The 13184-nt window shown below is 38.3% G+C and overlaps 1 protein-coding gene across 2 annotated transcripts in view; it reads left to right on the top strand.

The window, feature by feature from the left end:
* Ets65A (DNA-binding protein D-ETS-3) overlaps positions 1-10906 on the top strand; it is a 131713-nt gene extending 120807 nt beyond the window's left edge. For both annotated transcript variants that reach the window (XM_033472531.2, XM_033472530.2), the window contains exon 6: positions 6119-10906. In XM_033472531.2, the coding sequence (XP_033328422.1) occupies positions 6119-6455 (337 nt within the window). In that variant the 3' untranslated portion in view covers positions 6456-10906. The remainder of the gene's footprint in view (positions 1-6118) is intronic.
* Positions 10907-13184: the final 2278 nt, after the last annotated feature.

Here is a 13184-nt window from a genome sequence, read left to right as displayed (position 1 = left end):
TACGGAATGGAATGAACTATCTGGGCAATACAATGTTTATCGCACAATTATTGCAAAATTCTTAACGTTTGAATTCTAATTATGATTTTATAAAAAATGCTATTTTCAATAAGTATGTAATACGCGTTTATATCGATATTTATTTTGAAAAGGTATGCCTCTGTTAATCGTTGGCTATCCAGAGGCAGGATCAATGTTGATTCACTGTATCCGAGCAAATATGATTTTATTATAGTTCTATAGTTCCTTATACATTAACCATCGTTTCTGAAATAATTTGACACTAAACCTACCGTGTATTAACAGTGGAATTATTTAGACTTTTCATCGTTTTCGTAACAACGAATGCTCGAATTAACAAGTTGGTTGAATCATTTCTTATAAGGGAGTTTTTATGACCTGTATAACGCGAGAGCTTGTGGCTTTAGCAACAAGAAAGTGCACTCGGAGCCCATCGTTTTTACATTATCGTAAAAAACACGTTACATTATCGCTCATCACTTTTACAGGAATTTTATACTTTCATAAACGATAAAATTTCATTCATGGAGAAGAGCAACAAATTCTCTCCGACCTTAACCCTTAAATGCATGATTTCTTGTTTTGAATTTTAAAAAATCGTTTTTTTTATAGGAATGTAGTCATAGGTTACGTAAAAAATAAATAAAAAGAATGTAGGTAATAATATCGAGTATTTATTTTGAAAAAATGTTGTATGTAGACTTTTGGCAACAATATGCGTTTATTACTAAAATTATTGTAGACGTAAACCAACGGTCATGTATTTATATCATCTATTAGCATAGGAATTTTCGCATGATTTATAAATGAAACGCAGCAAAGCAATTGCGATTTTTGTTGTGACACGAAGCAACCTTGCATTCGATGCACTCAGTCCGTGAAAATCCTTTGCAACCTGGAAGTTATCACCCACCACATTCGAATGTCAAAAAACATATAACTTACTCGCCAAAAGTAACGTCAACTCTTTTATTTCACACACAATCTATCGTCTATTGCTATCAACGTGTGCTCGGAAAACGCACATGCTCAGGTTTTCGAATAAAATTCAGTGAATCTGGAACGTATACAATTGGCAACGATATGCATTTAAGGGTTAAAAATCTAAAAAACCGACCCCGTAGTCGACCCGCGACGAATCACGCTCGAACGCCACGAAAAACGAGAAGAAGCGCGAAGAGAGTAGGAGGGGCGACACGGGAAAACCGAAAAAGGAAGAGGAGAAAATCCATCAAACGCCAACATTTAATGGATAAACGTCCGTATTGAAGATCCGGAGAGAAAGTAAATTCGTTCGGGTGCGCAGCCAGCCAGCCAGCCAGCCAGTCGGGGTGGGAGGGTGGCACCCGGGCGTGGGTGGCGAGGGGGAGCAGAAATTTCAATCACCGACAGTCAGACCGACGGCAGACGCGGCTATTATTTTTCGATCAGATCGACTGATTATATTACGCGACTGCTCGCTCCTCGGCTCTCCTTCTCGTTCGCCCTCCTCTCGCCCCCATTGGGAGACGACGCCACCTCCGCGACCGATCCCCGTCGAAACGCGCAGACAGTCGTCGCGAGAGAAGTTTTTCAGGCGGACGAGCCGTAACTCCGACGAAAAAACCGTCGTTTCCGTCGCCGCGGAAGCGGCGTCGTTATCGGCGCTGGCAAATAGAATTTATTAAATAAGACTGCCGCTGCGCGGACCGGCCTGAAAACCCTCTTGCTTCTACTCGCGCGCGCGTCCGCGTTTGCACGCTTTTATAGCCGCACGGCCATTTCGCGCGGCCGCCTTCGTAAATCGCGACTTTTATGGCGGAACACGTCCGCGGTCTGGGCTCGATCGTATCTCACGCGAAACCGGGGGATGCGGAGAGCAACTGCGCGAGAAAAAAAAGGAGACGAAACAAAAATAAGGAAACCGACCCGGGGGGGGGGGGTTTGTTCCACTCGTCCGGACGAATAAAGCGAGACCTTTATCGCCGGGATCTTCGCGGCGCGGCTCGCCCTCCCCCCCTCCCCCCGATCGAGGGAGAAATATGACCGGCGAACGTTCGATGAAGCTTTTTATTCCCGGTGTTTCCGAGTAGGAAGCGCAGGAAATCGATGGTAACTTCGATTTTCTGACTCTTTTTCAGCCGGGATATTTTCTGAGAAAGTTTGCCGTCGCGCGAGCCTGAATAATGGGCCGGATCGTGCCCTCGATTCATCCGATTGCGGTTCGAGCGGTGTGTTCCTCGTCGGTCGTCAAAGTATTCTGAAATTTTGCTGCCGCCTGGCGAAAATGTTTTCGAGATTTTATTTTCAGTTTCGAATGGATAAGATAGACTGACCTCGGTTGTGACATTTTTACTTTAACCTCTTAATGCACAGTTTTTTCGAAAAAGGCCGGCCAAAAAAATAATCAATTTTTTTAAATGTAAAAAAATAGTTTAGAACGTTGTCTTGGCAAGAAAATTACAAAAATACAAAAATAATCAAAATTTTTATTGCAATTCTAATTTTCAGAATATTACTATTATTATTATTATTATTGTTGTTGTTATTATTATTATTATTATTATTATTATTATTATATTTTATTTTACATTACAGTTTAGTAAAATATATATTGAAAAATGAGCGAATCAGAATCTGAATATGAATACGCTGTCGGAAAGCGGCTCACAAGGAAGAGATAAGTCGTAAGTGATAAGTAGAAAAAGGATATATTTTATACTTGAATAAGTAAGTGTTATAGCTTACAATCCCATGTAAATGATAAATATCAATAAAACGATTGTTTTTTTTTGCTTTCACATTGTTATTTTCAATTCTCGATTGCATTCGTGTGTGAAAAATTATAGCAACATAAAGTACAACGCCGCTCGAATTATCTCGAGTGTGCACAGTTTGGCCAGTTTAGCGCGCTCGAGTTAACTCGAGCGTGCACGTTAAGGGGTTAATATACGATTATACAGAAACCATTGCATTTACAGCAACGATTATGCTGTGAACATGTTGCCTACTTATCTAAGATTACCGAATCACAGCTATTTTGTTATACGTCTTGGAATGTCCAAGTTATTAACACTATGCCGCCCGCAGATCTTAGATACGATTCTTTTGTTTGACGCCGGCATAATAGCTTGGAAATTTTAGATTTAAACAAAAATGTCGAAGATGGTGGTAATATAAATTCCTAAAATTAAGATATGTCATCCAAGAATCTTCGTACTTAATTCTTAGTTAAATAAGCACAATGCTATAGTTAGTTTGCTGCCTTTTAACACCCAAGAAATATAGTTCAAATGTTATTTCAGTTTTTTAAAATGCCACCAAAGTGGTGCCACCGGACCGCATAGTGTTAATATCTGAGCATTCAAGGTTATTTCATTTTACTTGTGAAGAGAATGATATGGCAAGAGGTTAACCTCTCTTATACTTCATTTTTTCGATCCATTTGATTTCGAAAGGCTATCAAATCATAACAACTTAACCAGTTACCTGTGAATAGGCATAGTGTTAATATACGATTATACAGAAACTATTGCATTTACAGCAACGATTCTGCTGTGAACATGATGCCTACTTATCCAAGATTACCGAATCACAGCTATTTTGTTATACGTCTTGCAATGTCCAAGTTATTAAGAAAAATAATAATATGTCGGGGGCGGTTGTAACACAACGTGGGGTCGATAGCAACATCCAATTGATTTTAAGAAATCAAGATGTTTATTGCAAGTAGTGATGGCAGCCAGTCGACTACTATTATATGAACTGCTTGTTCACATAAATGGAGTTGCACTGTATCCCCATTTCATCGCGTATTCCACTTGTCTGGCCACATGTTGCTCCTGTTCTACTGTACAAACCATAGACAATCTCTATTGTACGTGTCCGACTATGAAGTATCCTCATCCACTTCCCTAATCTACTAGTCCGAGCACAAACATCCACATTCCCCTTGTCTGATCATATATGGTTCCTCTTTCACTAGCCAGACCATGGTCCGCACCTATTATACACGTCTGTGACTATGATCTCTCTTCATCCTCTCTCCTAATCTATTTACCCGAGCAGAAACATCCAGATTTCCCTCGGCTGATCACCACATAGTTTGCAATATAGACTAGGGACCAAAAACCGAAATATTTTAACCTTTTAGGCACGACGCGCCACTATAGTGGCTTACTCTAGTAGCTCACTCGGTCATCGAATTAAATAATTGCCTTCATATGCATTGTTTCACGCTTCTTTTGTCTTCACATCGTTTTTTAAAAACAGACTTATCTTATCAATATAACTGTTAACAATATAACTGTATCTTAACAATATACAGACAGAATATACAGTCATTCTGTACAGTACATATCAGACTCTACCGTCCAGAGAAATAGCCTCGCGCAGAATTCAGTCGTACCTAAAAGGTCAAGGTTTAGGTATTATGCCGATATTTGTTTCTATATTGTCGTAATGTAACCGCTATTTGGAGAATTGGTTTTAATATCTGTACATGACGTAAAAATACCGAAATATATACCAATATGACGACCATACCGGTTAAAATACCGAAATATTTACCCGTATAATACCGGTTATGAGACTCTAGGTTTGATTACAATGTTACAGTATTAATCGCGGCGTCTCTGTAACGTCTTCTTTTATTTTACCGATACGAGTCCCTGTAGGGTAAATGTGGGTATTACTGCGGACGCCCCAAATACTGCTGTATTTTATAAAAGTAATCAAATCTAACATTTCATAGTGTGTAATCTTCTAAAAATGAATCTCGTAACTTTTTATATGTTTAATATTGATAATCTATGAAATACAAGTAACAGCAATCGCGCAGTTTTAATTAATTTATTGACTTTTGATATTCGGAATCTTATGAAAACGTTAAGTCTTATGAAATACTCGTGATGGCAGCTGTGAAAGCTGATTCGAAAGGCATTTATATTTTGGCAATTAATAATAAACCATTCATTTTAGCGTTATTTTTAGATAAAGCAATCGTCACTTTTATAAAAAAATCGATTTACACTGTCCCTATCATCGATTCTCAAATATTATTTACTAACACAGTACTTGACACATAGTTTTTTAGATTGCTGCGGTGCTTTACTGAATTACGTACCTTAACCTACAGGGTGTCCCAAAAATGTCTCGCAATCCGAAAGTGGCGGGTTTCTCAGGACATTTGAAGCAACTTTTTCCTTTACAAAAATTTTCTCCGAGGCACCGTTAACGAGTTATTAACGAAAAACAGTGACCAATGAGAGGCGAGCTCGGCTGGCGCGAGGCGACCGAGCCAATGAGCGGAACTAGGCTTCGTGCGCTGGTTGGCTGGGCCGCCTCGCGTCGGCCGTACTCGATTCTTATTGGTCACTGGTTTTCGTCAATAACTCGTTAACGGTGCCTCGGAGAAAATTTTTGTAAAGGAAGAAGTTGCTTCAAATGATCCGAGGAACCCGCCATTTCCGGATTACGAGACATTATTGGGACACCCTGTATACCGTGCAGTTCTCGATAGAGCCGGTGCGAACACGTTTGATCGTACCTGTACGAGTACCTATATCTAATTTGTAAAGCGCTACAGTGAGATTCTTAGAGCTTGTAAAAGAAAATGGATTATGATGATTTAAAATTTAGATGATTTAAAAGAAAATGGATTATGTCAACCTTGACACGCAGTAATCGGAACGTCCGCAATATTTGGCTTGCAGTAATAGATACATAACCGCAGTGATATATGCACACGTATGGTTTCTTTACAATATGCTTTTTAATGTTCATATCAATATCAAGAAATCCAATATTTTGAGAAAAGTAAATGTTCAAGTTAAAGAGTAATAGGTATAGCTCAAGTTGTCAATTTACTGGCGTGAAAGATCCTATTTCCTCTGTCAAAATTCGCCTTCATTGAGAAACCGCGGTAATACCTACAGATAAAAATATATAAATAAAAACATATGGATATTTCCATATACCGTATGTATCCAAGTATCGGTTTCTGCTTCAGACCACTGCGAGCCCTGTAGACCTCTCAGCTTCGTATTCAGATTACTATACACCGGGTGAGAGACGACGTAACGGTTGCAAAGAAGGAAATTCTGAATTATGCTTGCAGGTACTACTACGACAAGAACATCATGACGAAGGTGCACGGGAAGAGGTACGCGTACAAATTCGACTTCCAGGGGCTGGCAGCGGCGACGCAGCCAGCGGCCGCGGACCCGGCCGCGTACAAATACCAAAGCGAGCTGTTCATGTCCGGGTACGGGCACGCGAAGCTGAACCTGATGCCGCCGCCGGCCGCCTCGGTGTCGGTCTCCGTTCCCGGCGGCCTGTTCCAATCAGCGTCCAGCTACTGGTCGACGAGCCCCGGCGCGAACCTGTACGCGGGTCACCACACGGCCTCCGGCCATGTGCCGCCCCATCTGGGCACCTACCCCCACTACGCATGACCCACCGCCGAGCACTGGGGCGCACTGGGTACGCCACGTTAACGAGTTTCTACCGAAAGAATTAAGCGACCACGTCGGACCCGACTCTACTGGTCAACGTGGACCGTCGGCCTGGCTGTACAGTTTTCCCGTCGTTCGTCCTTCGTATCGGCTAATGTCTTGAACGGATCAAATCTTACAACTGGCCAGCCGTTGTTTTCTGCTCTTTTGCGATGATCGTTGTGATGATAGTCCTTGGTTGTCCAACTGGGTCCGTTCCGCGACGCATGTTTTTATTGATACAAGTTTTGCACTCCAAATACAACCTTCCGCAGGTCATGTTCAATTGAGCCGTTTATTTTGAAAGTGACATAAGTCACTTTGTTTTTAAGTCGATATATTTAAGGGTTTGCGTTTTGACACGTTTAAAAATATGGATGCTAATTTTCGAGAAGATTTACTTGTATTTGTTGTCTCAGGATACTGATATTTTTCTCGGTATAAATAATTTCGCATGAACATTAAAAAATCACCAGTTTTCATTACGGTAAAGTGACTTATGCCACTTTCAAAATAAACGGCTCGTATGGTAGCAAGACATAATCGTTCTTCGCTGATTTGAAAGTAATACGAAAGCTTCGAAAGAATCTCAAATTGTCGCGAGCTGATAGGCAATCGTTAAGAACTATATGTGCAATATGAGGAACAGCACGAACTTTTATGGACTAAATGAATAGTTCCTTTGCGATGATCGTCGTCTAGTCCTTGGTTGTCCAACCGGGTCCGTTCCGCTTGACGGATAATGTTTACGTCGTCGCTATTTCAGCGACGCATGTTTTCATTGGTACAGGTTTTGCACTCCAAATGCAACCTTCCGCGGGTCACGTTCAATTCTTATCGAAATCAAATTTATCCTCTTGCAGGTCACATCGGACGTTCCTCGAATCTGATACATTCTTTTGCTACTCCTTTTGATCTTCTTTGAATCAAATCCATTCTTTTACCGATTATATTCACTTTTTTAAATCAAATGCATCCTTGTACAGCTTGTATTGGTCTCTTTCGAATTAGAGACACATTTTTACAGGTCGTATACACCTTTCTCAAATCAAATTCGGTCACTTGCAGATCACCTCTATTGGATTGAAATACACCATTTTGCAAATGAAAGAATCTCAAATTGTCGCGTGCTGATAGGCAATCGTTAAGAACTATATGTACAATATGAAAAACAGCACGAACTTTTATGGACTAAATGAATAGCGTCTTTTGATTCGAACCCTCAGAATTTCATTGCAAAAGCGAGAAGTTAATGCGCTATAGATTTTTAACGAAACATTGGTTCTTTATTTCGAACAGATGTTACGATACTTGTGAGTAGGACTGTTCTCGTATTATTAATTACAATTAATTTCGTGGGTCTCCCGGGTGCGAAATAATATCAGATACGTAGTTTGTGTTTAACAATGATATCTAGTTGCGTTTACGGGATAATTCACAATGATGTGAAAAATGTACCAACATGAACCGCGTTATTGAATATATTATTACTTTATTATATTATATATTGTAACGTACTGTATATCTCGACAATCGACGAGAACAGAATATCGATAGAAAATGATGTCTCTGGAATTAGAGTATCAATGGAAACGGAATGTCTGTATATCGGTGAAATAGTGTCGAGGAAATCATTGTCAATCAAGCGGAATGGACACGACTAACTTAATTAATATTTGAAGGTTCACGTGTCCGCGTCTTTCGACGTGAAGGCGAATGGGAATTAATCCTATGGCTATAAGGGGAAACGTCGCAATTTGCAATCTTAAAAAATTTAAGTTAATGCATTAATTGAACTGTAGCTTATAGGATTTACGTATTTATAAAGAAAAACATCGTGAAAACAAATTTCACAGACTCAAAAACATTCCGTAATTCGAAACGCTACTAGTTCGAAGCATCAGAAATCAGAACTTTAAGCAACAATATCTCGAAAATGAAAACATGTGACTTGCGAATGGGAATTAATCTTATGGCTATAAGGGGAAACGTCGCAATTTGCAATCTTAAAAAATTTAAGTTAATGCATTAATTGAACTGTAGCATGTAAGATTTACGTATTTATAAAGAAAAGCATCGTGAAAACAAATTCCACAGACTCAAAAACATTCCGTAATTCGAAACGCTACTAGTTCGAAGCATCGGAAATCAGAACTTTAAGCAACAATATCTCGAAAATGGAAACATGTGACTTGCGAATGGGAATTAATCTTATGGCTATAAGGAGAAACGTCGCAAGTTGCAATCTTAAAAAATTTAAGTTAATGCATTAATTGAACTGTAGCATGTAGGATTTACATATTTATAAAGAAAAGCATCGTGAAAACAAATTCCACAGACTCAAAAACATTCCGTAATTCGAAACGCTACTAGTGCGAAGCATCAGAAATCAGAACTTTAAGCAACAATATCTCGAAAATGAAAACATGTGACTTGCGAATGGGAATTAATCTTATGGCTATAAGGGGAAACGTCGCAATTTGCAATCTTAACAAATTTAAGTTGATGCATTAATTGAACTGTAGCATATAGGATTTACGTATTTATAAAGAAAAGCATCGTGAAAACAAATTCCACAGACTCAAAAACATTCCGTAATTCGAAACGCTACTAGTTCGAAGCATCGGAAATCAGAACTTTAAGCAACAATATCTCGAAAATGAAAACATGTGACTTGCGAATGGAAATTAATCTTATGGCTATAAGGGGAAACGTCGCAAGTTGCAATCTTAACAAATTTAAGTTGATGCATTAATTGAACTGTAGCATATAGGATTTACGTATTTATAAAGAAAAGCATCGTGAAAACAAATTCCACAGACTCAAAAACATTCCGTAATTCGAAACGCTACTAGTTCGAAGCATCGGAAATCAGAACTTTAAGCAACAATATCTCGAAAATGAAAACATGTGACTTGCGAATGGAAATTAATCTTATGGCTATAAGGGGAAACGTCGCAAGTTGCAATCTTAACAAATTTAAGTTAATGCATTAATTGAACTGTAACATGTAGGATTTACATATTTATAAAGAAAAGCATCGTGAAAACAAATTCCACAGACTCAAAAACATTCCGTAATTCGAAACGCTACTAGTTCGAAGCATCGGAAATCAGAACTTTAAGCAACAATATCTCGAAAATGAAAACATATGACTTGCGACGTTCTTCCTTGCAGCCACAGAATTATTCTGCAGCTTTGCCGCTGCGTGGGACCCATCTTCAGTCCCAATAATTCTTCGAATTCTGCTCATTCGTGAATAGACTGCAATTGCGTACAAGAAAATGGGTTCAGCTAGAACTAGCCTAAATAGTGTCGAACGAAAGACGGATCTTTGTTCCGAACTAAATAAAAGTAGAATTCAGATATGCCGTTAAATCCTGAGAAATTTTATGGAAATAACACGATGAAGCGCCGAATCGAAGGAATTTAAGAACTATTATTTCTATTTAACAAATTCAATTCACCGGACCCAAGGGCTGTTTTTCACGAGCGAAAACTCGCGATTCGGAATTATTGCACGAACGAATTCGAAACCGATTGGAGGACGCGTCGATCGACGATGCGTATTTCGGTATCGTGCGTCGGGGCAACCGTGTTTGATTCGCTTCGCTCGAAATAACATGTTGCAGCGAAGTGTCGATCACGCGCGAAAACTGTACGAGGACCACCATCGATTCACGGCCGACGGTGCGCCCGAATTATTGTAAGAACGTTGTACATACAATATAATGGATTGCGTAAGTACAGGGTCGCACGTTCGCAGGACGATTCTCGACAGTCGATTTGTTCATCGTGCGAGATCGAGAGTTCCCTTGTTTCTCTCCGCGAATTTTGCAAATTTTTGACGACGTTGTTCAGGTCAGATTTATCGATTGTCAACATTTATTTCGAAATCGGGGAGTCGTCGTACGTTTTTGACGTACCAAACGCACGAAAAATGTTTACTCTAAGTTTAGAGGATCTGCAAATTTTAGACCTCCGATGCGAGAATTCGAGAAGCTAGTTCATGAAATTCTTGGAAGAACTTGCAATTTTGTACGCGAGAAATAAGATGAGATAAGATCGTGCGTCGAGAATGATTCTGTTCAAGTAAACGTCGTCCTGTACGGGAATAACAACAAACCGGCGAGCCTCCGTAAAGCAACGCCGGCATTTCCGACTGGATGGAATCGGGCGTGCACATTTTAAGGAGACCACGTGCTAACGACGACGCGAGGGAATTGAAGTGTCCGGTCGAGACGAATTTCTGTCTTCGCGCTTTCGCAATCGGTGCTTGCACGAAACACGCTTGAAAATCGAAATCTTAATTTTGCCACGTTCGTTTTATTTGTATCGCTTCACGAATCTTTCCTTCGATCGATATGGAAAATGAAGTTCTTTGAGAATAAATCGTGAACTTATGGCGCCGATGACCCAGTTTCCAGTTGAAATTATAGTTATAACAATAAGTTATGATAATTTATATAGTTATAACAATAAGTTATAACAATATTGTTATATAGTTATAACAATAAGTTATAACAATATTGTTATATAGTTATAACAATAAGTTATAACAATAAGTTATAACAATATTGTTATATAGTTATAACAATAAGTTATAACAATATTGTTATATAGTTATAACAATAAGTTATAACAATATTGTTATACAGTTATAACAGTAAGTTATAACAATATTGTTATATAGTTATAATAATAAGTTATAACAATATTGTTATACAGTTATAACAGTAAGTTATAACAATATTGTTATATAGTTATAACAATAAGTTATAACAATATTGTTATATAGTTATAACAATAAGTTATAACAATATTGTTATACAGTTATAACAGTAAGTTATAACAATATTGTTATATAGTTATAACAATAAGTTATAACAATATTGTTATACAGTTATAACAGTAAGTTATAACAATATTGTTATACAGTTATAACAGTAAGTTATAACAATATTGTTATATAGTTATAACAATAAGTTATAACAATAAGTTATAACAATTTATATAGTTATAGCAATAAGTTATAACAATGTATATAGTTATAACAACAAGTTATAACAATTTATATAGTTATAACAATTTCGTCGATTGCGAAAGCGTGAACAACGACGCGTTGCGACGCCACGACACCTCGATATCGTCGACGAAATGTGCGAAATGCTCGATTCGGGCCAAGAGTAATGCGTGTATTATAAACTCTTTTAACTTATTTGTTACATAACGATGTATAGATAGAGGAACCGCATATCACCGTTCGTAAAAAAAGACAAAAAAAAGAGAGAGAGAGAAAAAAGTCATCGTGAGGCATGCTTCTCGAGGTTGGCGCACGTTCAAGGGACGCGCGCTCGCATTGGTACTTTATATTTTTCTTTAGGGGCTGTTCCTTCTACCACCCTCGTGACACACTGACCAACCAGACGGTATGATTTTACAACGAATTTTCGAGATACACTGGTTCGGTTATATAGCAAACCTGACTCAATCACTAGCGACCAACGAAAAATTTTTACTATTATCGAGCGGTCTACAACGGACTAGCGAGCGATTTTCGCCCCGGATTAGCGATGGCCGAGCTATTCTCCATGATTCTTCCCCCGGATGTTCGCGAACCATTCGAAACTAGCTGTTCACCAATGAAAATCTCGATTCAGCCGTTTATTCTGAAAGTGGCATAAGTCGCTTTTTGTTTTTAAGTCGATGTATTTAAGGGTTTGCGTTTTAACACGTTTAAAAATATATAATATATAACTTATATATAACTTTCGAGAAGATTTACTTGTGTATTTGTTATCTCAGGACACTGATATTTTTCTCGGTATAAATAATTTCGTACAAACATGAAAAAAATCACCACTTTTCATCATGGTAAAGTGACTTATGCCACTTTCAAAATAAACGGCTCAATTCTCAGACGTTTATTTCACGAGCCTTGATTTTGTTGTCCGGTGTTCCGAGACGTTCCTGTAGTTTCATCGAAAGCCTAGAAAATTCTTCATAACAGCTCGATGAAAAGACTGCAGTCAGAAATGTACCAATTTTTAAAGCGTTAGGTTGTCCTTGAAGATTGTATCCCCGGAATCTTATACTCCTTATGGTTGGCTGTTAAAGACTAAGAACATAGTTTTTCAGTGATCACTGTTTTAGAAAACTGCTCTTTCTGGCAGAGTTGCGATCAGGCTCAAATTTCCGGGACGACCTAAAAAGATAATAAATTAGTGCTACGTGACAAGAGAATCAAAAACTTGGCGTGTACAATAGAGCCTCCTGTATCCGATCTAGGAAGACGAAACGGAATAACAATAACAATTGAAGAATAACAATCATTCTTCTAATTCCATATTTCACTGGTCCAAGTACAAATGAGAAAGGCAAACGATTTACACGTTTAAAGCGACAAAATTCAAAGACCAAAACGGCTGCTTCCTTAACCTTTTGACTATGACAAATTTTTACCGCGCATAAAGCACGTGATAGTTCAATCGCAAGCTATATTACGAATAACGGGCGCATATATTTGACATTTAAACCGAAATGGTCGAAACACTGAACCGTATTACATACATTCGCTAATGATAATAATAATAATAATAATAATAATAATAATAATAATAGTAACAATTTCTAATAAATTTTGCCGATTAGTTATAGACGCCAATAGTTTGTCAGAAGCAAATTTTCAAA

The sequence above is a fragment of the Megalopta genalis genome, chromosome 1, assembly GCF_051020955.1.
Source record: "Megalopta genalis isolate 19385.01 chromosome 1, iyMegGena1_principal, whole genome shotgun sequence".
Lineage (NCBI taxonomy): Eukaryota > Metazoa > Arthropoda > Insecta > Hymenoptera > Halictidae > Megalopta > Megalopta genalis.
This window is presented reverse-complemented; position numbering and strand designations above follow the sequence as displayed.